Source organism: Berkeleyomyces rouxiae (assembly GCF_048999995.1).
Source record: "Berkeleyomyces rouxiae strain 22BRR77 chromosome Unknown BrBRR77_ptg000183l, whole genome shotgun sequence".
NCBI classification, from domain to species: domain Eukaryota; kingdom Fungi; phylum Ascomycota; class Sordariomycetes; order Microascales; family Ceratocystidaceae; genus Berkeleyomyces; species Berkeleyomyces rouxiae.
Window position 1 is genome coordinate 6,387 of NW_027396533.1, and position 27,958 is coordinate 34,344.

General features: G+C 50.1%; 7 protein-coding genes across 7 annotated transcripts; all 7 read right to left on the reverse strand.

The window, feature by feature from the left end:
- Nucleotides 1–307: 307 nt before the first annotated feature.
- On the reverse strand, nt 308–4,139 carry BROUX77_008227 (uncharacterized protein; the record flags this gene model as incomplete). The annotated part of the gene is made up of 3 exons (XM_073753408.1): nt 308–1,904; nt 2,293–3,137; nt 3,534–4,139. 3 exons carry the CDS (start codon nt 4,137–4,139, stop codon nt 308–310), a joined length of 3,048 nt encoding a protein of 1,015 aa, XP_073601530.1.
- Nucleotides 4,140–8,730: 4,591 nt separating this feature from the next.
- BROUX77_008228 (uncharacterized protein) lies at nt 8,731–11,772 on the reverse strand (the record flags this gene model as incomplete). Its single annotated transcript, XM_073753409.1, has 2 exons — nt 8,731–9,415; nt 9,494–11,772. The coding sequence occupies 2 exons, from the start codon at nt 11,770–11,772 to the stop codon at nt 8,731–8,733; spliced, it is 2,964 nt and encodes a 987-aa protein (XP_073601531.1).
- A 575-nt stretch (nt 11,773–12,347) lies between these two features.
- BROUX77_008229 (uncharacterized protein) lies at nt 12,348–14,402 on the reverse strand (the record flags this gene model as incomplete). The annotated part of the gene is made up of 1 exon (XM_073753410.1): nt 12,348–14,402. One exon carries the CDS (start codon nt 14,400–14,402, stop codon nt 12,348–12,350), a length of 2,055 nt encoding a protein of 684 aa, XP_073601532.1.
- Nucleotides 14,403–14,566: 164 nt separating this feature from the next.
- BROUX77_008230 (uncharacterized protein) lies at nt 14,567–15,733 on the reverse strand (the record flags this gene model as incomplete). Its single annotated transcript, XM_073753411.1, has 1 exon — nt 14,567–15,733. The coding sequence occupies one exon, from the start codon at nt 15,731–15,733 to the stop codon at nt 14,567–14,569; it is 1,167 nt and encodes a 388-aa protein (XP_073601533.1).
- A 1,201-nt stretch (nt 15,734–16,934) lies between these two features.
- Nucleotides 16,935–20,558, reverse strand: BROUX77_008231 (uncharacterized protein; the record flags this gene model as incomplete). The annotated part of the gene is made up of 1 exon (XM_073753412.1): nt 16,935–20,558. One exon carries the CDS (start codon nt 20,556–20,558, stop codon nt 16,935–16,937), a length of 3,624 nt encoding a protein of 1,207 aa, XP_073601534.1.
- Nucleotides 20,559–20,722: 164 nt separating this feature from the next.
- On the reverse strand, nt 20,723–21,889 carry BROUX77_008232 (uncharacterized protein; the record flags this gene model as incomplete). Its single annotated transcript, XM_073753413.1, has 1 exon — nt 20,723–21,889. The coding sequence occupies one exon, from the start codon at nt 21,887–21,889 to the stop codon at nt 20,723–20,725; it is 1,167 nt and encodes a 388-aa protein (XP_073601535.1).
- A 1,069-nt stretch (nt 21,890–22,958) lies between these two features.
- On the reverse strand, nt 22,959–27,757 carry BROUX77_008233 (uncharacterized protein; the record flags this gene model as incomplete). The annotated part of the gene is made up of 2 exons (XM_073753414.1): nt 22,959–26,342; nt 26,636–27,757. The coding sequence occupies 2 exons, from the start codon at nt 27,755–27,757 to the stop codon at nt 22,959–22,961; spliced, it is 4,506 nt and encodes a 1,501-aa protein (XP_073601536.1).
- Between the last annotated feature and the right edge of the window lie 201 nt (nt 27,758–27,958).

Consider the following 27,958-nt stretch of genomic DNA (forward strand, 5'->3'; position numbering starts at 1 on the left):
AACCAGATAACAACCCCCACCTAAGCACGCAATGGCAATTGCAACAAGAAAACTCCGCAGCAGCAGAACAACGTCTATCAGAGCACCCGTGCTCAGCACATCCCACGACAACCTCATATCCGTTGATCAACTCACGATCTACACAGACCAACCTGTGCCATAAGCGCATCTTCATAGGTCGCCGACCTTCGGCGTTGTGGAAAAGAAGAGTGGGGTAGGTCTCATGCATAACCCTTAGCATGAGCAGTGTCAGGATAGCTATTCATGACAGTAGCCCCCCTTTTTATGACTGATTTCCACAGCAGTACTAAGATCGTCTGGCGTTAGGCATCCTCTTGTAGAATTCTGCAACCTTCTCAGGTGCATTGGCTAAATGGTCCAGAGGTTCCCAGGAGGGTCCATCATGTTCATAGCCCTCCCAAACTACTTGATATTGCAGAGGGCCACGCGAAGACACGCCTATAATTTCCTTGACCACAAATTCTTCCTCGCCATCTACTATGACGGGAGGAGGAGGAGGGTTTTTCTGGCCAGGAAGAGGATCCGACGCACATGGTTCCAGCAGACAAACGTGGAAGACGGGATGAACCTTCATAGTGGCAGGGAGTGCCAACTCGTAGGCATGCGAAGACACCTTCCGTAGAATCTTAAATGGGCCAAGCTTCTTGAAGTCCAACTTCTTTGAAGGACGAGTAGTTCGAATATTTCTACTCAAAAGCCACACTAAGTCCCCTTCTCGAAGGAGAGGGGCGGAAGATTTGTGTCGATTCGCGTACTCGGTCATCCGCTCACGGCTCCACGTAATTTCAGTCTTTAAAAACTGACAAATGTTGTCAAGCTCTTTAACAAAGTTCCGCAACGGGCCTTTTTCCACAGAGACTGGGAGCGACTCACGCCCACTTCTGGGGTGAAACCCGTGGTTCGCAAAGAAGGGCGTCAGCATAGTAGAACTGGACTCGGAGTCATTGTAAGAGAACTCCGCCAAGGGCAAAAGATCAGCCCAATTGTCCTGTCTATAGTTGGTGTAACCCCGCAGGTATTGCTCCAAAATAGAGTTCACACGCTCAGTCTGACCATCGGTCTGAGGGTGGAACGCAGTACTCAGATTTTGCTTTATGCCCAACAGTTTGGCTAAAGCCTTGGAAAAAGCCGACGTAAACAGACTACCCCTGTCGGACACAATGTCCAATGGCAGACCGTGGAGCCTATACACTGCTGACAAATAGAGCTTAGCAAAACCTGCAGCATCCAGCGAGGAATCGCAAGGTATAAAGTGAGCCATTTTGCTAAGCCTATCGATGACAACGAGAATCATGTCAAAAGAATTGGAGACCGGCAAGCCGGTGATAAAATCAAGGGACACAGATGTCCACCGAGCTTGCGGAATGGTCAGAGGTTTCAGTAGACCGTAGGGACTATGTCGCGCGGACTTGATCCGTTGGCAGACCTCACAATTTCGGATGTACCGGATGACATCACGACGCATCCCGGGCCACCAGTATTCCCGAACAAGAAGTTCAAAAGTGTTCTTTTGTCCAGGGTGTCCGCTAGGCATAATATCATGACAATTCTTCAATGCACGAACTCGTAGATCCTCGTTCGGCAAATATAGAAGGTCGTTGACAAACAAAAGACCGTCATTGTCAAGCCTGCAGACACTGAGGTCCACATCTGGAGGTTTGGTCGACTGGCCTCGAAGAGCAGAAATAACATCAAGAGCCCACTTGTCCGTGGATAGCGCGATTTTTACCTCGTCTACCAAAGACATGGTACCAATAAAATTTTCAGGGGGAATAATAGGAGCACACAGCTCTTTATCCTCCTCAGAAGAAGAAGAAACGAGGTCTTCGTAGCGTCTGGTCAGGGCATCAGCTCTAGAATTCAAGGAGCCTGTGACGGGTTGTCTAAGTACGGAGAAAACTCATAGTTAGGTCCAATGCTGTTTATTATCTTTAACATAGGGAAGAAAAGAAAGAAAAGGAAGAAGAAAATCCAAACTAAAGATGGGGGAACTGGCTCTGCTTTATAGGCGTTCGACAATCCAGTTGTGTGCGCCCCACCAGGGCAACCAGCCCTATGACCCCTGTACAATAAAAGTGGAGCAACACCCGTGCACATAAAAGTGGGTCCCGACCCCTGTGACACAAAAAGTGGGTCGCACCCTGGTCGACTAAAAGTGGGTCCACAAACCCTAACCCGAAAGTGGACCCAACTTCAAATCACACAAAAAGTGGGTCAACATGGATCAGCCCAAAGATGATCCAACATCGGGTCCACGACCCGTAACATTACCCCCCTCCTCTCATCCGTGTGCGGGGGCCCGTCATAGCGCCAGTCTGTGGCTCTCCAACGTCATCCTCATCTCCAAACTCGGCTTCGAAAGTCTCCAGTGCTTCCGTCTCCTCAAAGTCGGCTCGCGGTCTCCAGTCTGGCTCTGCATACCCTGCCCATTTGACAAGTACCTCTCTGCGGTAGCCTCTTCCTACGCGTCTCCGGCGGCTTCTCAAGATTCGCTCGACCAAGTATTCAGGCTCTCCATATTCGTTCTCTTCGAGCGCGGGGGGTTGCGTGTCGTCGGTCTTTTGGGAGGGGAGTGGATTCCCGGCTGCTCTCTTGATCAGGTCGACATGGAACTTCGGGTAGATATTCGTAGGCACATCAAGCTCGACAACGTGGGGAGATACGACTTTCGTCACTCGGTATTTGGCGTTGACCCACGACATTTTCTTGGAAATCTGGGGTGTCGAAATGTTCTTTAGCTTGAGCCACACTAGGTCGCCTACTTCGAAACGCTCTTGGCTGCTGCGTGACTTGTTGGCCTGATTCTCCATTTCTTGCTGTCGTGACGCCATGGCGGCTTGTGCCAACTCCCAGCCTTCACGGAATCTCTCAACGAATCTCTCGGCGTCTTGCTGTTCCAGTGTCTTCGGCGACTCTTCCGGTTGGACTTGCTCGATCGTGTCCACATGGTAGCCGTGGGTGAGGAAAAACGGGCTCACCCCCATGGACGTATTGCGGTTGTTGATGGCTAACATTGCGGCAGGCAACAGTTCCGGCCAGTCGTACTGGGAATAGGTAACGAACGCTCTCATGTACGCCAACACTTCCTGGTTCATCCGTTCCGTGGCTCCGTCTGTCTGGGGATGGAATCCCGTGGATAGTCTTCTCTCGATGCTGGTTAAACGACATAGGCTGCTCCAAAATTCGCTCGTCCAGTTGGTTCCTCTGTCTGACGTAAGGGCGTGTGGGAAGCCGTGATACTTCCAGTGACATTGCAAGAATCTCTCGGCGCAATGTGTCGCGGTCATTGTTGTCATCGCTTCAAGGGTCACAGCTCCTGTCAACCTGTCGACAATCACCATCAGGTATCTCGGGTCGCCGGGCTTCCGTGCCGGCAGTTCAGTCATGAAATCGATTCCCAGCTCTGAATGTGGTCTTTCCGGTATCGGCAGTGGTCGCAGTAGTCCTTTCTTCCGTTCTCGCCAAACTTTGGATCTTCCGCACACGTCGCAGTTCGCACAGAAGCGACGTACATCTCTCGAAATACCGGGCCAGAAGAAGTCGCGTGATAGAATGGCAAGCGTGCCGTCTCGTCCCGGGTGGCCAGTAACGTGTGAATCATGTGTACTCTGAATCAACGCTGTCCGTAGGGGCTCCCAGTCTGGTATAAAAAGCTTCTGTCGATATACAAGGGCGCCTCGGTTGTCGAATTCACATTCGGCTATGGATATAGCCACCTTCTTGGTCAGTGTCGGGGGAAAACTTCTCTCTGCGGTCGCTAGAGCCTTGTACATTTCGTGGAAATCGCTGTCCTTCGTCTTTGCTTCGTCCCACAGGCGCTGTAAATCTTGCTGCGAAAATATCTGGTCTCCGTGGGGGACAATGTCGGTTCTCTGAACGATCTCCGCCGGGGACAGAGCTACTGTCGTTGCTTCGGGAAGCCAGTGATCCTTGACTAGCTTCATGATTCGAGATTTGAGTCGCTCATCATCCTCGCCCTGGGGGGTGTCCTGCTCTCGTCGACTCAACGCATCGGGCTTTCCGTTCTTGACTCCTGCTCGAAACTCCAGTTGGAAATCATACTCTGAAAGTGTCTGTGACCACCGAACCTGTCTCTCCGATAGCTTGCGCGTTGTCATGAAATATTGAAGATTCCTGTGGTCGGTAAGAATCTTAAACGGGGCTCCATATTACGGATAGGGCCCAAGGAAACCATTAGGGTTCTAGAAAGCCAACGACTCAGGACAATGATAGGTTCCAGAGGTGGACAGTCAGGCCTGCGCGGATATACGGCCGGGAGGAGAGGATAGAACTCTCTAGGTCGTATGGTCGGTTTGAGGTAAAGAGGCACACTCAACTAATTGATCTTATAACACACGGAAGGGAATAAACAATCACAGGAACACTGAGGTAACGAAGACGACAGAAGGTACTGATGCAATGAAGGCTATCAAGAAACAAGTGATAATTAAAGATATAGTACTAAAGAAGAAGGTACTATCGAAGAAGTGATACTATAAACTAGTATACAAAGAAGAATGGCAAAAGGGGTGTATGTGATTGTTAAGCTTGGGGAGCAAGAGTTAACCTGATCACACAGGGCAGAAGGCAACGCTATTTAAGGCGTTGCAGATTCTGACAACAGAGATCTTCCCAAGCTAGAACCAAATCACAGATAACCGAAAGTGGGGACATACGTAACTCAACGTTACCAGACGCTACTATCAAACCGGATGTTAGTTCACGAGATAAACCAACACGGCAGCAGCAGAACTGAAAATCCCTCAAGACACCCAGGCAACGATATGTCGCGTTACAGCGATATCGGCCTAACAGGTGTGGGCCCCACGCTCAAACGCTGTTGACACAAAAGGAACGAGAATAGCAGTCAACTCAGAATAAGCTGCATCAACTGCAGAGTACCGAGTTACCTAATAGCGATGATCTATAGTGTGCAAGCCGGCCACACCCGAGTAGATAAACCGGAGTGACACCTCAAGGTTACACAGACCACCAAGTGGTATAACCGTATCATCATACGTCCTTGGAACATTAGCGTGACACAACGGAAGCGGGGTAAGGTGCCAGGCATAACCCTATGCAATGGCAATGGCAAGAATGGCTATTCATGACAGTATGCTCCTTTTAAATGACTGATTTCCACAGCAGTACTAAGATCGCCACATCCTAGACTAGAATCAAGTCGGAGAATTCGCAAAAGGAAGCCGGGCATCTAGGGACACGGAAGTCCACCGGGCTTTGCAGAATCGGAACAGAAGGAATAAGCCAACCATACGGGTCTAGACACAGCATGACTCCGCAGGCAAGAATTGTAGATCTCGATGCACCAACAACATCGTGACGTATAGGGGATCAACGGAATCCCTAGCATGAAAGCTTGTACATCTGATCAACATAAAACAAGGCCTTGAAGTGCAACGACAACTTCGTAAGGGCCTCGTGTCCACAGACAAGAGGAAGGTAAAAAAGAATGGGAATAACGAAAGGCAACCTCATCAACCGAGGGGCAGCACCAAGGATCTTAAGTGGGAATAAGTTGAGAACGCAGCTCAGTACCCGCAAAGGCAAAGGTTTTTCAACCTTGTTGTCCTCCCTAGTTATGGCATTGGTCATAGAAGTAAGAGCCAGGCCTGTAGGTTATAACAAACAACAATCGCTCAGTTCCATAGCCCATAAATCTGTTGCCTGCAAGATGCAGAAGGTCCCCTGAGAACTACCAAGTTCTGGTAACAAGTGTACACCAGAGTGGCTACTCAGTTGGCACAATCATCAATCGCCGCGACATAATCGCCTCCACAATAGCTAAGAACCCCCTGGGACATGGTTCGATGGATGTAAACGAACACGATTCCGGTTGTGGGAGAATAGACTAACATGTGTAATGGGGACTCATCATCGATCGGGTAATTGGTATATGACAACAGACAGCATGGAAACAAAGACGTGCAGGATCCGTAAAGAGTATTGGTGAAAGGGGAAAACAAGAAATTGGTAAAGTCAGCTTGTCAAACTTGGCAGTATTTCAGCACAAGATACAAGACTGGCCTGCACCACCATAGGCAGGACTTCGAAGAGGGACATCGTGTTTCTTTTAACGAGAAGAAAAACAACAAGATATTGTCCAAAAGAGAGAGGCAGAGAGTAGGCCCAAGTGAAGACACAAAGAGGTCGCAGAAAGGAGACATAGAGTAGTCGCAAGTAGACGTAACAGAGTCGAAGAAAGTAACAGGCAAGAGAGCTGTCCAAAGTAGAGGACACAGAACATGTCACAAGAAGTAGACGTATAGTGGTCGTAAGTAGACACAACAACAGCCGAAAGAAAATAGTCCGAACAGTGGCCTAACGCATTAGACACAACTGTGGCACGAAGACTAGACATAACTGTCAAGAAGTGGGACAGAAGCGAGCTGTTAACAAAGCGAGTAGACAGCAACTGTCAATACCCAGACAGACACGGGCTGTCAGCAAAGCGAGTAGATATAAACTATCAATACCCGGACAGACACGAGCTGTCGGCAATTATAACCCAGCAGGGGTCAAACGCAAGCACCATAGTGGTCAAAGAAGAGACACAAAAAAAGCAGTCGCCGATGGACACACGGTGTCACAAGGAAGAGGCATTAAGAGGTGTCAACCCAAAGAACAGACACGAGCTGTTCGTAGAACCAACGAGCTCAGCAAAGAACAGACACTAGCTGCTGATATCATATAAATAGACCCAACAGGAGTCAAAACAATTAGGCAAGAAATACAGACACAGAGGTCTAAAAACAGACATAAACTGTCCAAGAAATCCCACAAGAACTCAATAACATGCTTTGGCACAATGGCAGGTGTGTGAGTAAACTCAACAACAACACTTTATACACTCAGGTACCATGTTGTAACTCAAAGTAATCTGGGAGTTGGCAACATCATTGCTGCAAGCCAAAAGGTGCATAGCTGGTAGACATGGCTTTCTGGAAACCCCCGTTCAGATGTGGCAAGTTGTAACGACTGGTTGATGCGGGACCAAATGAACAGCTTATAAAATAAGGTAGTTGACCGCCCGTAAATCAACAGAAGATCGTACACTGCCTGGTTCCCGAGGACAAAGAATCGGAGAAGCCAACACTGAAGAAGTAGGGGCAATGAAGCCACGTGTGAGCATGCCATCCAGGTTTTGCTTGACAAGTTGCAAATTTAGATGTGCATCATCAGACGGAAGAGTATTGATATGTTCGGCAGTCGAGACAAGATTAACAGCATGACCTGCGTCTTGACAAGAGGTGGTTGAAGGTACACCATCCCGCAAGAACACCGGACGCAAATCATAATAACTGTCCGAACTGCATTCGGGATATCGCTTGTGCACTTGTTCTAGCCGTAGGTCATCCTGATCAACAGGATCGAGAACCTGCTCAGCGGTAGTGCGGTGAGCCCGCCGGTTCTCATTGCTTGCAGTGGAACGCAAAGCTTGAGACGACATTAGCCTAGAGGAACAAAGTGCTTCAACGAAATTAAAGGAGCTGGGACAGAGACAGTGCCATCAACTGACTGTCCACAGAAGAAGAGAAGTAGATTGAGAAATGGAATCAACTAAGAACCAGAAAGAGCCGAGTTATGACTAGCGGACGAAGAAGGTTGTGTAACAACAGCAGCGCTAGTATGATCATAGGAAGACGGGATATCGGCCGTAGTCGAGAGCCGGAACGAAAAGAAGAATAAGGTGTGCTAAAGAATAACAAAGAGTTGGAAGAATGTGTGAGTCTTTAAATGAAGCTTAACAAAATATTACGGATAGGGCCCAAGGAAACCATTAGGGTTCTAGAAAGCCAACGACTCAGGACAATGATAGGTTCCAGAGGTGGACAGTCAGGCCTGCGCGGATATACGGCCGGGAGGAGAGGATAGAACTCTCTAGGTCGTATGGTCGGTTTGAGGTAAAGAGGCACACTCAACTAATTGATCTTATAACACACGGAAGGGAATAAACAATCACAGGAACACTGAGGTAACGAAGACGACAGAAGGTACTGATGCAATGAAGGCTATCAAGAAACAAGTGATAATTAAAGATATAGTACTAAAGAAGAAGGTACTATCGAAGAAGTGATACTATAAACTAGTATACAAAGAAGAATGGCAAAAGGGGTGTATGTGATTGTTAAGCTTGGGGAGCAAGAGTTAACCTGATCACACAGGGCAGAAGGCAACGCTATTTAAGGCGTTGCAGATTCTGACAACAGAGATCTTCCCAAGCTAGAACCAAATCACAGATAACCGAAAGTGGGGACATACGTAACTCAACGTTACCAGACGCTACTATCAAACCGGATGTTAGTTCACGAGATAAACCAACACGGCAGCAGCAGAACTGAAAATCCCTCAAGACACCCAGGCAACGATATGTCGCGTTACAGCGATATCGGCCTAACAGGTGTGGGCCCCACGCTCAAACGCTGTTGACACAAAAGGAACGAGAATAGCAGTCAACTCAGAATAAGCTGCATCAACTGCAGAGTACCGAGTTACCTAATAGCGATGATCTATAGTGTGCAAGCCGGCCACACCCGAGTAGATAAACCGGAGTGACACCTCAAGGTTACACAGACCACCAAGTGGTATAACCGTATCATCATACGTCCTTGGAACATTAGCGTGACACAACGGAAGCGGGGTAAGGTGCCAGGCATAACCCTATGCAATGGCAATGGCAAGAATGGCTATTCATGACACTCCAAGACTCTTTAGTTCGCCTCTCCATTCTTCAAGACACTTTATGACAGCCAACAACTCTTTATCATGGATCTCGTAGTTGACTTCGGCGGGGCTCAGCTTCTTCGAGAAAAATGCAACGGGGCGGAGGCTTCCAGTCTCGTCGACCTGCGACAGCGTACCTCCCAGTGCCCATCCTGAGCAGTCGCACTCTACTATTGTAGGCCGTTCTTCATCCCACATTGCTAGCACGGGGGCTCTCATGAAGTCGTTCTTCAGCTTCTCAAAGGCTTGATTTTCTGTCTTGCTCCACTTCCACGGCTCTTCTTTCTTCGTAAGTCGAACTAGCGGCGCTGCAACTTCGCTGAATAACGGGATAAATTGGCGGTAAAAATTCGCAAAGCCAAGAAAACTGCGGACGCTTTTCACATTCGTCGGAGGCTGCCACTCGCGGATTGCAGCCACTTTAGCGGGATCAACTTTTATCCCCTCTCCGGCCTGGATGATAAAGCCCAGGTACTTCGTCTCGGTCACTGCAAACTCGCACTTGTTCAGGTCTAAACGTAGACCAGCATCGCCCAATCTCTCCAACACAAGGTTCACTTTTCTCATGTGGTCCTTGTGACTTCCGTCGGTGTAAATTAGTACATCGTCAAGGTACGCGGAACAAAAGTCGTCCAAATAGTCGCGGAGCGTGCTGTTGATGTATCGTTGAAACGTGGCGGGTGCTCCGGATAGTCCAAAGGGCGTAACTAGCCACTCGTATAGGCCGAACCTGGTCCGGAAAGCGGTTTTCCATTCGTCGCCTTCTGTGATTCGTATCTTGTGAAACGCGGCGCGGACATCGACCTTGGTAAAATAGCGTGCCTTGGCTAGCGCTCTCAGAGTTTCACTGATTAGCGGCAGCGGGTAACGATCTTTCTCGGTTATGTCGTTCAGTGCTCGATAGTCCACGCAGAATCGCAGACCGCCTCCGGGTTTCCGAACAAACAGGACAGGGGCGCCTCCGGGGGAGCTGCTAGCGCGAATCCATCCCTTGTCTAAGTGGTCTGCTAGCGTCTTGCGCAGAACCAATAATTCATCTCTCGACATGTTGTACAGGGGGCCCCATGGGACCTCTTTGTCTCGTCCTTGTTCGTCTTTCTTCATCTTTATAGCGTGGTCGATGCCTGGTCGGTTGGGCGGTAAATCTCCTTCGCCATCGTCTAGGAAAATCGGTGCTAAATGCTTGAGTTCCTGCGGGAGTCTCTCGGAAATCTGTTCTCTTGTGAGGCGGGCTTTCACTTCGAGGGCCTTGTTGATGTCTTGAATGGAGGCCGAAAACACTTGTAGCTTCTGTTTGCTCTTCCTTCCTCGTCGAATCTCTGCGGCAAAAACTGCTGCCATCACCATGCTTGCTTTGGGGGCGCCAGCGTGCGCTTCACGCCAGCCTTTCTCTCGGACAATAAGTCGGTCTCCTTGATCCTTGAAGGTAATCATTCGCTCTTTCGCGGAGTACACGACGTCGTTCTTCTCCATCCAGGGCTTTCCCAGGATCATGTCGTAGGCTAAATTCGGTATCACGTAACCGTAGACTCTCTCTTTGCGACCGTCGATATCAATGTCGCACACTGCAATTTCTGAAATCCATCTCTTCTTCGTGTCGTTTTCTGCAAGTAGTAGCTCTCTTCTCTTCACGGGGATACGCTGGAGACCCCGTCGCTTGACTAAACCTTCGTCAAATGCTGATGTTACCAAGCATCCAGTGTCGAGCAGTGCGTCACAATAAAAGAAGTTGTTGACGAAAGTCTCGATCAAAAACGGTGTGGAATGCATGTGGTTGACTGCATCAGCATGGACGATGTTGGTGCCGGTTTTCTTCTTGCGTCTTCTCTTCTTTAAACTCAGGGGCCGAAATTCGTCTGGGTCTACTCTTGTGTCCGCATCGTGTGGAACACTCTCGATAATCTCGTCCATCGGCTCTGAAACTTCTGGAATCATTGCATGGTTCATTCTCGCTGGTCGACGACTCGGGGCAAACTTCGGGCAGTCAAGAGACCGGTGGCCCGTGGCAAGGCAACGGAAACAGGCGTTGCCAGACTTTGCTTTCTCTTTTTCATCTGCAGATCTCCAAGGTGCACGGGGTTTGACGGGACGGGTGCGTTGGCATTCATTGCTCGGGAGCGGCGTGTGGAAGGCGTTGACACTCATTGTCACGTGTTCTTCATCATTGTCGGGGTGCGGTTGCTGGTCCACGACGCTCGGGGTTACAACTTTGGCGGACATTGTTTCTGCTTTCGTCTGGCTGTACCACGTCAAAGTCTTCGACGGGTCCTTGGAACTATATCCTGGTAGCGCTTCCACTCGTCCCGCTACTCTCTTTACTTTCTCAACCCATCTTGGGTAGTCGTCGTTGGGGAGGTTTTTGACTGTGAGGTATACCTGAAGTGTCGAGTTTATGGCGGAGTTCAGGTGTAAAATCTTAACGCGGTCGGGCCAGTCCAAACCTCCACATAAGCCAACTTGGTGCTCGAAATCTTGTAGGAAAGACACAAAACTCTGGTGACTTCCCATCTGTATAGCGCAGAGCTTCTGGCCTGCCTTCTGGATCGCGTCCTTGTCTTCAAACTGGTCGTTGATGTGCTGAAGAAAACTCTTCCAATCCCAATTGTGTATGGCGCCATCGGTGAACCATTGTTCTACTCTCGCTTGTTGCTCAGCGTGAATACTCATGAAAATGCTGAGACAAATTGCTTGGGAAGACCCGATGACGTGAGCTGCGATTTGCGCGCGGACCTTCAACTGTTTAAAATATCTGGGGAAGGACAAAAGCTTTCCATCCCACTCTGGCCACGGTGCGTTGTAGCGGTGGTTAATCATCGGTTGTGAAGGTGGTAGGGCAAGTGCAGGCGCGGGAGGAGCCGGGGCTTGTAGTTTCGCGTGGTTCTGTAGTATCATCTGGACTATTGCGAGTTGCTGAGGCGTAAATACTTCTAATCCTGGGGTATTGGTGGGCTGCTCCTGTTGGGAGTCGCGGGGTAGCCCGGACAGAACATCTTCTGTTTTGTCGTTCATCGTTAAAGTATGCTATCTCACGGCAGGCTTCTAAGAGAACATAAGGGGTAATGAAGCTTCCTCACAAGCTTCTAAGACAACAAGGGGTCATGAAGCTTCCTAACAAGCTTCTAAGACAACAAGGGGTAGTGAAGCTTCCTCACAAGCTTCTAAGACAACAAGGGGTAGTGAAGCTTCCTCACAAGCTTCTAAGATAAAAAAAATGGATGTTAAAGATAATATGTGACGGGTTGTCTAAGTACGGAGAAAACTCATAGTTAGGTCCAATGCTGTTTATTATCTTTAACATAGGGAAGAAAAGAAAGAAAAGGAAGAAGAAAATCCAAACTAAAGATGGGGGAACTGGCTCTGCTTTATAGGCGTTCGACAATCCAGTTGTGTGCGCCCCACCAGGGCAACCAGCCCTATGACCCCTGTACAATAAAAGTGGAGCAACACCCGTGCACATAAAAGTGGGTCCCGACCCCTGTGACACAAAAAGTGGGTCGCACCCTGGTCGACTAAAAGTGGGTCCACAAACCCTAACCCGAAAGTGGACCCAACTTCAAATCACACAAAAAGTGGGTCAACATGGATCAGCCCAAAGATGATCCAACATCGGGTCCACGACCCGTAACAGAGCCAGGCCTATAAGTGATGACATAACGGTACTCGCTCAGTTCCATAGCCCACCTCGCTTGCCGTCTGTTCATGGCCGGAATTTGCTTAAGAACGGCTAAATTCCGATGGTCCGTCAATACCAGAACAGGTTTTTCCAGACTTTCAACCATGAATCGCCACGACTTTAGAGACTCCACAATGGCTAACAACTCCTTGTCACCTACGCCGTAGTTACACTGGGCAGGATTCATTTTTTGAGAGAAATAGGCCACGGGGTGTAGTAGAAGCCCCTTGTCAGTCGGGTGGTATTGAGACATGACGGCAGATATTACACGGTCAGACGCGTCTGTTTCAATAACAGTGTCCAACAGGTAATCAAAGTGCTTGAGGATAGGTTCAGAGCAGAAAAGGTCCTTCAGGGTGTGAAATGCTGCCTCACATTCAGAGGACCAGACAAAAGATTGCGTCTTTTTAGTCAACTCGAAGAGAGGTGTGCAGATTCTAGAGAAGTCACGGATGAACCTCCTATAGAAATTGGCAAAACCCAAAAAGGACTGGACTCCCTTAACAGTTCGGGGAGCCTCCCACTCACGGACAGCCGCAACTTTAGCGGGGTCCATCTTCAGAGCATCGGCTGAAATAACAAAGCCAACAAAGGTAGTTTCAGTCTTGTCGAATTCGCATTTTTCACCCTTGACAAACAGACTGGCCTGCGCTAATTTTAGCAGGACTTTGCGCACATGAACATCATGTTCCTCTTGGTTCAGAGAGAACACCAGGATATCATCCAAGTAACAGACACAGAATATGTCCAAATACTCCGACAAGACCTCGCTGACATATTTCTGACACGTGGCAGGAGCATTGGTGAGCCCAAACGGCATCACATTGTACTCAAAAATGCCATATCGAGTTCTGAAAGCTGTCTTGTATTCATCACCTTTCTTGATGCGAATCAAGTGGTACGCAGCTCTCAGATCCAGCTTTGTAAAAATGTTTCCCGTAGCCGCCGTGCGCAGTGATTCATTGATCCGAGGCAGAGGAGTTACGTCTTTGATGGTGATATCATTGACGGCTCGGAAATCAACACAGAATCGTAAACTGCCTGGCTTCCTAGCAAAAAGAATCGGGGAAGCCAGCGGCGAAGAGGAAGAGGAAATAAAGCCTTTAGCAAGCATGCCATCTAGATATTTTTTGACAGCCTGCAACTCGAGTGGAGTCATATCGTACAGCGGGGCCTTGGGGTATTTCGCATCGGGAACGAAGTTAATCGCATGATCAATGTCCCGGTGAGGTGGTAGTTGATCAGCACCTTCTCGAGAGAACAGAGGAAGTAGGTCATGGTATTTCTTCGGGATGCGTTCAAGGAGCCGTGCATGCTCTTGTTCCGGAGTTAGGTCCTCCTGATTGAGATAATCCAGGACTTCCTGAGCGGTGACACGATAAATCTGTAGTTTCTCAGCTTTGGCAAAGCGATGCAAAGCCTGAGACGACACCGTCACACAGGAACAAGACACAGCTGACGATTGTGCAATAAAAGAAGGAAGGGGTGAAGTGGCTGAAGCAGGAGCAGATCCCTCAATCTGACTGCCAGCGGTAGAAGCAATATTTTTGTCGTTTTTTGTATAAGAAAAATCAAACGAAGCGCCAGAATCAGTAGAAGCAGTCGAAACAGAAGAAGAAGAAGAAGAAGAATCAGAAGCTGCCACAGCATTGCCATCGGCGGTAGAAGTAACCGATATCTTGAGCGTATTGGAAGGCCAAGAAATTTCCGGGTTATGGGCGTCGAGCCAGCATTTCCCCAGGATGATGTGGTAGCCCCCAAGCTTCGTGATTTGAAAAACCAAAGTTTCTGAATAATTAGGAAAAGAGAGGGACAAAGGAACTTGGTGGGTCACTTTACCCGCAGCAGTTTCACTACCATCAACAACATGGAGCGACTCGGCTCTGGCCTTGAGAACAGTAGGAATCTGATGCCTTGCTATAAATTCAGAATCCACAAAACAAGTTGTTGATCCCGAATCCACCATAGCGTAGGCCTCAATGGAATTATTCACTGTCACAGGAATAACCAGAGGGGGAGAGTTACCATAATCGATAGCATTATCAAGAGAACAAGTGCTGATTCTCAAGAGACCCTCATCAGCAGCGTCAGGGCTAGCCAGGACCAGAGGGGAATGGGTCGGTAGCCCTTCTAGTTTTTTGACGCATCAGGCGCAGGGGCCGTCGAGGGAGCCCGGGTAGAAGTGGAGGGAGAAGGGACAGTAGCTGCGCGAAGAGCAAGGTTGTTTTTGGGGCAAGCCTTTAGCATGTGGTCCTTTGCGCCACACTTCCAACAAACACCCTTTGCCATTTTGCCGTCAGCAGTCTTACGGAAGGGTAGACCGTTGGCATCGGGACCTGCAGAGGTACCCTTAGCTGGCTTGGTGTTGGGGACAGCTTTTTGGGCGCCAGCATTTCTCGAACGAGAATCTTGCTGAAAGGGGACCACACCAGGAGGCGGTTGGATTTTCCCGTTGTTTCCCCGGGTTCGGTTGTTGATCGTATTGTCCAGCGTGTTGCAGAAATTAGCGAACTGATCAAGCGTTCCCTTAGGGGCAGGATAGGTGTTCCAAGCCAGAGCGTCCTGTATGTGGGGCTTGAGGCCTCGCTGAAATAGTGCAATGGTGAAATCAGCGTCGGCCCAACCGAGTTTCTTCAACAGCGTTGTAAAAGCAGAGTGATAGGCAGTACAAGTACCTGTCTGCTTTAAGTCGAAGATCTGCTGGGTCGCAGTCATGCGCCAGTCAGGGTCATCGAAAGCCTCAGCTAACGATTTCATAAAATCGTCGTACGTTTCAAAGTTCATGTGTCCAGTGGCCGGGTCCATCCGAGGCATGGCCCAATCCAGAGCGCCATCTCTAAGGTAGGAGAAGGCAGTCATCAGCTTGCGCTGCTCCGTGCGGTGGTGCTTGGGTGCAGCAGCAAATTTGACCGCAAGTTGCCTCTGGAACGCCTGGAAGCCTTGCTGATTGCCATCATAGGGCACGACATCAAGATGCTTGTCGGCCTCTTTCAACGGATCGGCATCCTCTTCCCGTTTGACTCGGGGAAGAGACTCAAGGGAGTTGAAGCGGGCTTCAGCGCCAGCCTGGAACGCAGCCCAGTAAACCTGAGCCGCATCAGGAACAGAGCCAACGGGGATGGGCGGGGCACCATCGTCGGTGCGCAGACCAGACATGTAAGCCGCCACAATAGCCATTTTGATCTCAGCACTGAACTCCCTAGGAAGGGCACCGAGATGCCAGTTCTCAGGAGTTCGGTCAGGAATCGACAGGAGGAACGTATTGAGATGCTCGATCATTTCGCGAGTGAGGGCCATTGCGAGTTGAAACGTAATAGAGAGGGAAAAATAAATGAGGAGAGAAAAAAGTGCCAAAGAGAGCCAAAGTTGTAATAGCGTCGGGTCTTCAAATGAAGCTTAACAAAATATTACGGATAGGGCCCGAAGAAAGGATTAGGGTTCCGGGTACAGCCAACGACTCGGGACAATGATAGGTTCCTGAGGTGGACAGTCGGGCCTGTGGAGGAAGACGTCAGTTAGACAGAGTGCTAAGACGTATGGTCGGTTGAGATGAAGAGGCAACACACAACTTAGATGGCTATTCTGAGAATAGAGCGGCACAAAGAGGAAGGAGGAGGAACAATCACACACTTCAAAGAAGAAGAAAGGTTGAACTGCAAAGAAAGCAAGAACAGAATGGTATAAAGAAGAAGAAGAAGGTAAGCAAGTGCATGTGATTGTTAAGCTTGGAGAACAAGAGTAAACCTGATCAACTCAGGGCAGGAGACGACGATATTTATGTTGTCGGCGCTCCTGACAAAACTCTGTCTTCCCAAGCTAGAAACAATCAACATCTAGTCGCTGTGGTGCAGTGGTATAGCACCTGGCAAGGCTTTTCGGTTGGCTACCGAGAAGTCGTAGGTTCGATTCCTACCAGTGACGCCAATTTTCTACGAGCAGTCAACCTTAACTGGGGCACTTGGGGTTAGTGCTGCTCGTTGGAAATTCATACCAAAAGCTATTCATGTATTTCCTTTCTGTCATAACTTGGGGATTATATTTGTGGGATCTTAGATGTAACTGCCTCCCTGCCAGGGGATTGGAGTATATTATGTATAGTAGCTAGCTTGTTTGAGATTCCGTTAAACCTTGATTCGTGTATAGTATTAATATACACCTCGCCATAACCCTGTCAGGTTCCATGCGAGTAATGAATAAAAAAAAAAAAAAATCAACATCTAACTATGAACAAAAGATAAGTCTCGTGTAAACAAGACGTAACAGGTTCGTAACAATCGAACCAGATAACAACCCCCACCTAAGCACGCAATGGCAATTGCAACAAGAAAACTCCGCAGCAGCAGAACAACGTCTATCAGAGCACCCGTGCTCAGCACATCCCACGACAACCTCATATCCGTTGATCAACTCACGATCTACACAGACCAACCTGTGCCATAAGCGCATCTTCATAGGTCGCCGACCTTCGGCGTTGTGGAAAAGAAGAGTGGGGTAGGTCTCATGCATAACCCTTAGCATGAGCAGTGTCAGGATGGCTATTCATGACATTAGGCATCCTCTTGTAGAATTCTGCAACCTTCTCAGGTGCATTGGCTAAATGGTCCAGAGGTTCCCAGGAGGGTCCATCATGTTCATAGCCCTCCCAAACTACTTGATATTGCAGAGGGCCACGCGAAGACACGCCTATAATTTCCTTGACCACAAATTCTTCCTCGCCATCTACTATGACGGGAGGAGGAGGAGGGTTTTTCTGGCCAGGAAGAGGATCCGACGCACATGGTTCCAGCAGACAAACGTGGAAGACGGGATGAACCTTCATAGTGGCAGGGAGTGCCAACTCGTAGGCATGCGAAGACACCTTCCGTAGAATCTTAAATGGGCCAAGCTTCTTGAAGTCCAACTTCTTTGAAGGACGAGTAGTTCGAATATTTCTACTCAAAAGCCACACTAAGTCCCCTTCTCGAAGGAGAGGGGCGGAAGATTTGTGTCGATTCGCGTACTCGGTCATCCGCTCACGGCTCCACGTAATTTCAGTCTTTAAAAACTGACAAATGTTGTCAAGCTCTTTAACAAAGTTCCGCAACGGGCCTTTTTCCACAGAGACTGGGAGCGACTCACGCCCACTTCTGGGGTGAAACCCGTGGTTCGCAAAGAAGGGCGTCAGCATAGTAGAACTGGACTCGGAGTCATTGTAAGAGAACTCCGCCAAGGGCAAAAGATCAGCCCAATTGTCCTGTCTATAGTTGGTGTAACCCCGCAGGTATTGCTCCAAAATAGAGTTCACACGCTCAGTCTGACCATCGGTCTGAGGGTGGAACGCAGTACTCAGATTTTGCTTTATGCCCAACAGTTTGGCTAAAGCCTTGGAAAAAGCCGACGTAAACAGACTACCCCTGTCGGACACAATGTCCAATGGCAGACCGTGGAGCCTATACACTGCTGACAAATAGAGCTTAGCAAAACCTGCAGCATCCAGCGAGGAATCGCAAGGTATAAAGTGAGCCATTTTGCTAAGCCTATCGACGACAACGAGAATCATGTCAAAAGAATTGGAGACCGGCAAGCCGGTGATAAAATCAAGGGACACAGATGTCCACCGAGCTTGCGGAATGGTCAGAGGTTTCAGTAGACCGTAGGGACTATGTCGCGCGGACTTGATCCGTTGGCAGACCTCACAATTTCGGATGTACCGGATGACATCACGACGCATCCCGGGCCACCAGTATTCCCGAACAAGAAGTTCAAAAGTGTTCTTTTGTCCAGGGTGTCCGCTAGGCATAATATCATGACAATTCTTCAATGCACGAACTCGTAGATCCTCGTTCGGCAAATATAGAAGGTCGTTGACAAACAAAAGACCGTCATTGTCAAGCCTGCAGACACTGAGGTCCACATCTGGAGGTTTGGTCGACTGGCCTCGAAGAGCAGAAATAACATCAAGAGCCCACTTGTCCGTGGATAGCGCGATTTTTACCTCGTCTACCAAAGACATGGTACCAATAAAATTTTCAGGGGGAATAATAGGAGCACACAGCTCTTTATCCTCCTCAGAAGAAGAAGAAACGAGGTCTTCGTAGCGTCTGGTCAGGGCATCAGCTCTAGAATTCAAGGAGCCAGGCCTATAAGTGATGACATAACGGTACTCGCTCAGTTCCATAGCCCACCTCGCTTGCCGTCTGTTCATGGCCGGAATTTGCTTAAGAACGGCTAAATTCCGATGGTCCGTCAATACCAGAACAGGTTTTTCCAGACTTTCAACCATGAATCGCCACGACTTTAGAGACTCCACAATGGCTAACAACTCCTTGTCACCTACGCCGTAGTTACACTGGGCAGGATTCATTTTTTGAGAGAAATAGGCCACGGGGTGTAGTAGAAGCCCCTTGTCAGTCGGGTGGTATTGAGACATGACGGCAGATATTACACGGTCAGACGCGTCTGTTTCAATAACAGTGTCCAACAGGTAATCAAAGTGCTTGAGGATAGGTTCAGAGCAGAAAAGGTCCTTCAGGGTGTGAAATGCTGCCTCACATTCAGAGGACCAGACAAAAGATTGCGTCTTTTTAGTCAACTCGAAGAGAGGTGTGCAGATTCTAGAGAAGTCACGGATGAACCTCCTATAGAAATTGGCAAAACCCAAAAAGGACTGGACTCCCTTAACAGTTCGGGGAGCCTCCCACTCACGGACAGCCGCAACTTTAGCGGGGTCCATCTTCAGAGCATCGGCTGAAATAACAAAGCCAACAAAGGTAGTTTCAGTCTTGTCGAATTCGCATTTTTCACCCTTGACAAACAGACTGGCCTGCGCTAATTTTAGCAGGACTTTGCGCACATGAACATCATGTTCCTCTTGGTTCAGAGAGAACACCAGGATATCATCCAAGTAACAGACACAGAATATGTCCAAATACTCCGACAAGACCTCGCTGACATATTTCTGACACGTGGCAGGAGCATTGGTGAGCCCAAACGGCATCACATTGTACTCAAAAATGCCATATCGAGTTCTGAAAGCTGTCTTGTATTCATCACCTTTCTTGATGCGAATCAAGTGGTACGCAGCTCTCAGATCCAGCTTTGTAAAAATGTTTCCCGTAGCCGCCGTGCGCAGTGATTCATTGATCCGAGGCAGAGGAGTTACGTCTTTGATGGTGATATCATTGACGGCTCGGAAATCAACACAGAATCGTAAACTGCCTGGCTTCCTAGCAAAAAGAATCGGGGAAGCCAGCGGCGAAGAGGAAGAGGAAATAAAGCCTTTAGCAAGCATGCCATCTAGATATTTTTTGACAGCCTGCAACTCGAGTGGAGTCATATCGTACAGCGGGGCCTTGGGGTATTTCGCATCGGGAACGAAGTTAATCGCATGATCAATGTCCCGGTGAGGTGGTAGTTGATCAGCACCTTCTCGAGAGAACAGAGGAAGTAGGTCATGGTATTTCTTCGGGATGCGTTCAAGGAGCCGTGCATGCTCTTGTTCCGGAGTTAGGTCCTCCTGATTGAGATAATCCAGGACTTCCTGAGCGGTGACACGATAAATCTGTAGTTTCTCAGCTTTGGCAAAGCGATGCAAAGCCTGAGACGACACCGTCACACAGGAACAAGACACAGCTGACGATTGTGCAATAAAAGAAGGAAGGGGTGAAGTGGCTGAAGCAGGAGCAGATCCCTCAATCTGACTGCCAGCGGTAGAAGCAATATTTTTGTCGTTTTTTGTATAAGAAAAATCAAACGAAGCGCCAGAATCAGTAGAAGCAGTCGAAACAGAAGAAGAAGAAGAAGAAGAATCAGAAGCTGCCACAGCATTGCCATCGGCGGTAGAAGTAACCGATATCTTGAGCGTATTGGAAGGCCAAGAAATTTCCGGGTTATGGGCGTCGAGCCAGCATTTCCCCAGGATGATGTGGTAGCCCCCAAGCTTCGTGATTTGAAAAACCAAAGTTTCTGAATAATTAGGAAAAGAGAGGGACAAAGGAACTTGGTGGGTCACTTTACCCGCAGCAGTTTCACTACCATCAACAACATGGAGCGACTCGGCTCTGGCCTTGAGAACAGTAGGAATCTGATGCCTTGCTATAAATTCAGAATCCACAAAACAAGTTGTTGATCCCGAATCCACCATAGCGTAGGCCTCAATGGAATTATTCACTGTCACAGGAATAACCAGAGGGGGAGAGTTACCATAATCGATAGCATTATCAAGAGAACAAGTGCTGATTCTCAAGAGACCCTCATCAGCAGCGTCAGGGCTAGCCAGGACCAGAGGGGAATGGGTCGGTAGCCCTTCTAGTTTTTTGACGCATCAGGCGCAGGGGCCGTCGAGGGAGCCCGGGTAGAAGTGGAGGGAGAAGGGACAGTAGCTGCGCGAAGAGCAAGGTTGTTTTTGGGGCAAGCCTTTAGCATGTGGTCCTTTGCGCCACACTTCCAACAAACACCCTTTGCCATTTTGCCGTCAGCAGTCTTACGGAAGGGTAGACCGTTGGCATCGGGACCTGCAGAGGTACCCTTAGCTGGCTTGGTGTTGGGGACAGCTTTTTGGGCGCCAGCATTTCTCGAACGAGAATCTTGCTGAAAGGGGACCACACCAGGAGGCGGTTGGATTTTCCCGTTGTTTCCCCGGGTTCGGTTGTTGATCGTATTGTCCAGCGTGTTGCAGAAATTAGCGAACTGATCAAGCGTTCCCTTAGGGGCAGGATAGGTGTTCCAAGCCAGAGCGTCCTGTATGTGGGGCTTGAGGCCTCGCTGAAATAGTGCAATGGTGAAATCAGCGTCGGCCCAACCGAGTTTCTTCAACAGCGTTGTAAAAGCAGAGTGATAGGCAGTACAAGTACCTGTCTGCTTTAAGTCGAAGATCTGCTGGGTCGCAGTCATGCGCCAGTCAGGGTCATCGAAAGCCTCAGCTAACGATTTCATAAAATCGTCGTACGTTTCAAAGTTCATGTGTCCAGTGGCCGGGTCCATCCGAGGCATGGCCCAATCCAGAGCGCCATCTCTAAGGTAGGAGAAGGCAGTCATCAGCTTGCGCTGCTCCGTGCGGTGGTGCTTGGGTGCAGCAGCAAATTTGACCGCAAGTTGCCTCTGGAACGCCTGGAAGCCTTGCTGATTGCCATCATAGGGCACGACATCAAGATGCTTGTCGGCCTCTTTCAACGGATCGGCATCCTCTTCCCGTTTGACTCGGGGAAGAGACTCAAGGGAGTTGAAGCGGGCTTCAGCGCCAGCCTGGAACGCAGCCCAGTAAACCTGAGCCGCATCAGGAACAGAGCCAACGGGGATGGGCGGGGCACCATCGTCGGTGCGCAGACCAGACATGTAAGCCGCCACAATAGCCATTTTGATCTCAGCACTGAACTCCCTAGGAAGGGCACCGAGATGCCAGTTCTCAGGAGTTCGGTCAGGAATCGACAGGAGGAACGTATTGAGATGCTCGATCATTTCGCGAGTGAGGGCCATTGCGAGTTGAAACGTAATAGAGAGGGAAAAATAAATGAGGAGAGAAAAAAGTGCCAAAGAGAGCCAAAGTTGTAATAGCGTCGGGTCTTCAAATGAAGCTTAACAAAATATTACGGATAGGGCCCGAAGAAAGGATTAGGGTTCCGGGTACAGCCAACGACTCGGGACAATGATAGGTTCCTGAGGTGGACAGTCGGGCCTGTGGAGGAAGACGTCAGTTAGACAGAGTGCTAAGACGTATGGTCGGTTGAGATGAAGAGGCAACACACAACTTAGATGGCTATTCTGAGAATAGAGCGGCACAAAGAGGAAGGAGGAGGAACAATCACACACTTCAAAGAAGAAGAAAGGTTGAACTGCAAAGAAAGCAAGAACAGAATGGTATAAAGAAGAAGAAGACGGTAAGCAAGTGCATGTGATTGTTAAGCTTGGAGAACAAGAGTAAACCTGATCAACTCAGTGTAAGGGGCCAAGTCGTAAAAGGACGTAGAAGGGCAGAAACAGATATATTGCGATGGAGAGAAGAAGAAAGAACTAACTAAAACTAGGAGAGAGCAGCAGCTCTTTATACTGCCTGGGTAGAACAACTGAGGCCTACCTGATTGACCCAAACGTGGTGAGTCATCGGGCGTTCGGATCAAGGCCGGTTGGGCCACTTGTATTCGGACCGTCAGTAGTCGGGCCTTTGCGGACTCGGACCACCGACACTCGAACCACCGTTGCTCAAGCCACACCGGCTTCAACTCGGGCAATCAGGCAAAGCCTTGACCCGGGTCTCCCAGACCCTAACATCAGCCTCCTTCTCTTTCTTCCCATCCTCCCATGGCCGTGTAACACAAAAAAAGAAAACAACAGGAAGGTGGACACCAACTGAAAACAACAAAGGGAATAGCAAACAACAAGCAACTAATCATCGGTAAACGACAACAGAACGAACAAGGAGTGGAACAGACAGTGGAGAAACAAAAAAAATGTCAAAGGAAAGGGAAATAGACCCTGTGCAACAACCGTGGAACTCGCAGCTCCTTCAATCAAACTTCGGACTCAAGCAGTCCTCTCGCCACGGCACTCACACCTCAACGTCGGCAGTCTCCTGCGCTCGCAAGAATTCTTCTAAAGCAGCCGTTTCTTCCAGCGCCTCTGTAGGTTCCCAAGTGGGATCTCGCCAACCAACCCATTTCACCAAGTACTGGGCTGGTTCGTCTCTCGTGGCTGGCCGGTGTTCCAGGATCTTCTCGACTTCGTATTCCTCAAAGCCATCGATCTCGACTGGTCCGGGGCTCGATACGTGCGGGTCTTGTGAGGGCCAAGGGTCGTTCGGGTGGTATTTCAATCTGTCGGCATGAAACACGTCGTGTCCTCTGGCACCCTTCAGGTCAAGACGGTAGCTGTGGGAGCCTACAGCCTCTAAGACCTGGAGCTTCTGGTATCTTGGCCGGAGTCGCTTGCCTGGGCCTTCTTGCTGCACAGTATGGGAGCTTTTTGCCAACCAAACCCAGTCGCCGGGCTGGAAACGTCGATGTGGTTGTCTGTGTCTGTTCGACTGTTCCTCCATAGCAGACTTGGCGGCGCTGAGAGAGGCTTTGGCCCAATCCGTGTGGTCTGCCAAGCTCTTCAGGATTCTTGTTGCTTGAGCTATGGGACTCGTGTTGGCTGCAACGGGGGCTGCTAGGGGGGCAATGGCGTCGGGCTGCAGCTCAACCAAGTCAGGACTATAGCCGTGGGACAACGTGAACGGGGACGTCTCTGTTGAAGCCGCTGGGGCTGCGTTCAGGGCAAACTCCACAATTGGCAGGCAGTCTAGCCAGTCTGAGCGGTCGTGTAGGAGTTTGGCCATCTTTGTCTTCACCTCAGCATTTGTCCTCTCAGTGGCCCCGTTGGTCTGTGGGTGGTAAGCGGTGGACAGACGACGATCGATCTTCAGGGTGGTACAGAGTCGTTTCCAGAACATGTTGGCAAATTGGCGGTCAGAAGCAATGCTGTTAGGAAGACCATGGCGAGGGTAGTAGACTTCCAAGAAACGGCTGGCAAGATACTCGATATCCAGGCTGCGGCAGGCTATAAGGATGACACCCTTGGACAGATGGTCCACCACCGTCATGACGTGCTTGTAGACTTTTCCTTCCTTCTTGCACGGCGGGAGAGGGCCAATCAGATCTATGCCAATGTCACGCCAGATGCGGTCAGGTACCGGAAGGGGCTTCAGGAGACCTTGCTTGAGCTGGCGCATGACGTTCGTGCTACCGCAGATTTCGCAGTTGCGGCAGAACCGTTTGACATCCGCTGTGTAGTGCGGCCAGAAGTAAGTCTTGGAAACTTCCTGACACATGATTCTTTGGCCGGGGTGGACTAGTGTCACGGAATCGTGAATCTCTTGTAGCAAGGCTGTCCTCAGAGGTTCCCACTGGGGTACCCACAATCTTGATCTGTATCGCAGTCGACCTTCGGAGTCCAATGAGCATTCGGACAGTGACACTCGCCAATTAGTCTTCAAGCTGTCTGGCCATTTGGGCGCCTGAGAGGCAACCACTGCGCATGCTGCCGCATAGTCAGAGTCGGCTGACAATGCTTGTTCCCACAGTGTACTGAGGGCTTCCTTACGGAACGGGGATGGCAGTGTAACGCGAGCAGGTCTGACTTTCAGGGCACCGTCGGGCAAACACTGGAGGAGCTGTTGGTTGCGAGCTTGTAGGCGGGGATCATCGGGACCTGAAGGCATGTGAAGACGGGAGAGAGCATCGGGCAGTGGGGACAGTTTCCCGGGACGGTGTTCCAGTGTTAGGTCAAACTCGCTTAGCAGGTTAGCCCAACGAGCTTGCCTCTCTGTTAACTGTTGCGCAGAGGTAAAATGCAACAAGTTCTTGTGGTCTGTTAACACTCGGATGGGTCCCTGGGCGCCACGTAACTCTCCTCTCCACTCTTTCAGGGCTCGGACAATTGCCAACATTTCTTTGTCATGGATCTCATAGTTGGACTCGGCAGGAGACAGCTTCTGGCTGATGTAGGCACATGGAAACAGGCCATCTGGATGCTGCTGCAATAGGACAGCTCCAGTGCTGTAGCCTGAAGAGTCAGCTTCGACAGTTGTTGGCAGAGAGTGGTCGAAGAGGCGCAAGACGGGCGAAGCACAGAAGAGATCTTTGAGTGACGAGAAGGCAGCTTGGCATTCTGGAGACCAGACGAAGGGAACTAGGTGACCAGTCAGTGAAGTGAGAGGGACGGCTACTTCGGCAAAGTTCTTGATGAACGGGCGGTAAAAATTGGCAAATCCTAGGAAGCCACGGAGCTCTTTCTTGGAACTGGGTACGGGCCAGTCTTTCACTGCTTGCACCTTGGCAGGATCCATTGTTGCTTTTCCAGGCTTGATGATGTAGCCCAGGTACTTGACTTCTTGTACACCGAACTCGCACTTGTCGATGTCAACCGTCAGTCCGGCCTTCACGAGCTTGGCTAGGACGTGGTTAACTTGTTCCTTGTGCTCGTCGAGGGAGCCATCGGTGTACACTAGGATGTCATCAACGTAAGCAGAACAAAACAGGTCGAGGTACTCTTGCAATACGGAATTCAGGAAGCGTTGGAATTGGGCAGGAGCATTGGACAAACCAAACGGCATCACGTTCCATTCAAAGGAGCCCAGGCGCGTACGGAAAGCGGTCTTCCATTCGTGGCCTGGCTCGATACGGATATTATGGAACGCTGCAACGACGTCAAGCTTAGTGAACCACTTTGAACGGCTGATTTGGCGTAGTGTTTCCTTGAAGTTGGGTAACGGGTATCTATCCTTCTTCATCAGCTTGTTCAACAGACGGTAGTCCACGCAGAATCTAAGTCCACCGCCAGGTTTCTTGACGAACAGGATGGGGGCAGCAGCAGTGGAACTACTCATTCGAATGAACTTCTTGTTCAGTAGGTTCAGTAACGTTTGGCGCAGTACTATCAACTCATCGTGGGAAAGGCTGTACAGTGGTCCCCAGGGAGCTTCCGAGTCAGGGACAGTTAGATGAATCTCGTGGTTCATCCCGGGACGCAGCGGCGGGAGGCGGCGCGTGTAGAGTGCTTCTGGGTCAAAAGCAACAACATTCTGTGGGTCTATCCAACTGGGAACCTTTTCCTTCCAGTCATCTGTAACAGGCTCGTTCTCTCGGGCCAACTTTTCCAATGCTTTGTTGATATCCTGTATGCTCGCAGCAAAGACCTTCAAGTCCTGGTGCAAGATCTTGCTGACACGTGCAGCTTTCAATTCCGTAGGGGTGTCCAAGTTCCGAATGGTCGAAACAGAGCGAGGGACGGAGAAGTGGGGGAGCACCAAACGGTGCCGGTTGCAGTCTATTAGGGCGTTGTGGTGGCTCAGCCACGGGTATCCAATAAGAAGTTCGTCATCATAAATGTCGGGTACGACAAGGGCAAGGACTTCTTCCCGGAGGCCGCCGAGATCCAGCTCGAAGCGGGCAGCCTGAGTGGCCACAGAAGAAGGTTGGTCATTAAAAGGTTTTAGGGAAAGGGAAGTTTGCAGCGCAGAACAAGGTAGTTTCAATCGTTTCACGAGGGCCTGGGATATGATCAAGGAGACTGTATTTCCGGTATCGACTAAAGCTACTGAGTTGTGAGAGCCGTTGATTACAACGTCAACAGATAAGGAGCCTCTCACAAGCAAAGGGGACGTTCCCTTCTTGTTCTTACCCCTCCGGGGGCGACTGTCACCGGAGGGTCTCAGTTTTCCGACTGAGCAGTGGGCAACTGTACGACACCGAAATCGGCATCCAGGTCATCGTCTAGCTGCGGCGGCGTGGGCACGTGTACACCGCGGACACGGGCAGGAGGCGCGTTCCGGTTGGGAGGCACATCGTAGGGGCATTCCCGTACAAAGTGACCTGAGGCGCCACAGCGGATGCAGAGGCCAGCGCGACGACGTCTCTCTCGTTCCTCTTCACTCGCCCAGCGGGCAGTGCGGCGGGCAGCAGGCGTACGGGTAGGCTGGGGGGCAACGCGACGGGTTCGTTCCCAGTCCATGGCGTCGGGATGGCGGTGGGCAGCGGGGGCGGACGGGTAATAACCGGAGCGGCGGCCAGAAGTCGACTCGGCATCGAGCTTACGCTGCCGCAGTTCCTCGGCAGCTAACACGACCCGGTCTAAGTACTCCGAGAAGACCCGGGGAGGGAACGAGTTCGCCACGTATTCCCGAATGGGCGTGTCGAGGCTGTCCTTCAGCCACCTAATCTTCTGTGAGTCCGCCGCGTCCAGAGCTTTGGCGCGGGTCAGCAGGTCCTCAAACTCCGGCAGATGGACCTCGATCCTTCTGCCTCTCTGCTTTAACCGCGAGAGCTGGTCTTGTGCCTTATCTACGGCAACTTTGTCCTCAAACGCTCCCTGCAGCTCTTGAAGGAACCGGTCGCAGGAAACGGGGCCGTCGTCTGTTAGTCGGGTCTTGATTGACCGCATGCGGCTGCGGGCCAAACCCTCGGCCTGGGCATAGATCGAGACGATGAAGTCTCGGTCGGCCACATGGCCACGCTCGCAGTGCCATATTTCCAGGACCTGGTCGAACCAGGCGTCAAATTCCTCGGGCTCGGTGGAACTCAGCGAGGGAATCTTGTAGCGCAGTTTTGCGCGACCATTCTCGTTACCAGTCGCTGAGGCGGCGGCGGCAGCAGCAGCGGTGGCGGTAGCAAGCGCTGCTTGGGAGGCTTGGGTTTGGGCGGCTGCCTGCTGGGCGGCTTCGCTCTGGTTCTCCAGCATAGCCAGCATCTTGGCAAACTTGCTCTCCAGCTTGGCGAACCGTTGAGCATATTTGTCCTCAGTGCTGTCGACACTGGGGACAGGGGAGCTTGCGTAAGCGGCCCGCATGTCGTCGATGGTGCGGCCACTCATGTTGAGAGTTTGTGTAACAGTAAAAAATAATGTGTGATGAAGATTGATAACGGGTTTGGGGAAAATAAACGATAAGACTGTTGAGAACTGTAGGGGCAATGCAATCTGTAAAAGCTGTATCTGTACCTGTGGCTGTAAAGAACTGTAGAACTGTAGAACTGTAGGGCTGTAGCGAAAAAGAAGATCGCAATATGATGTAAG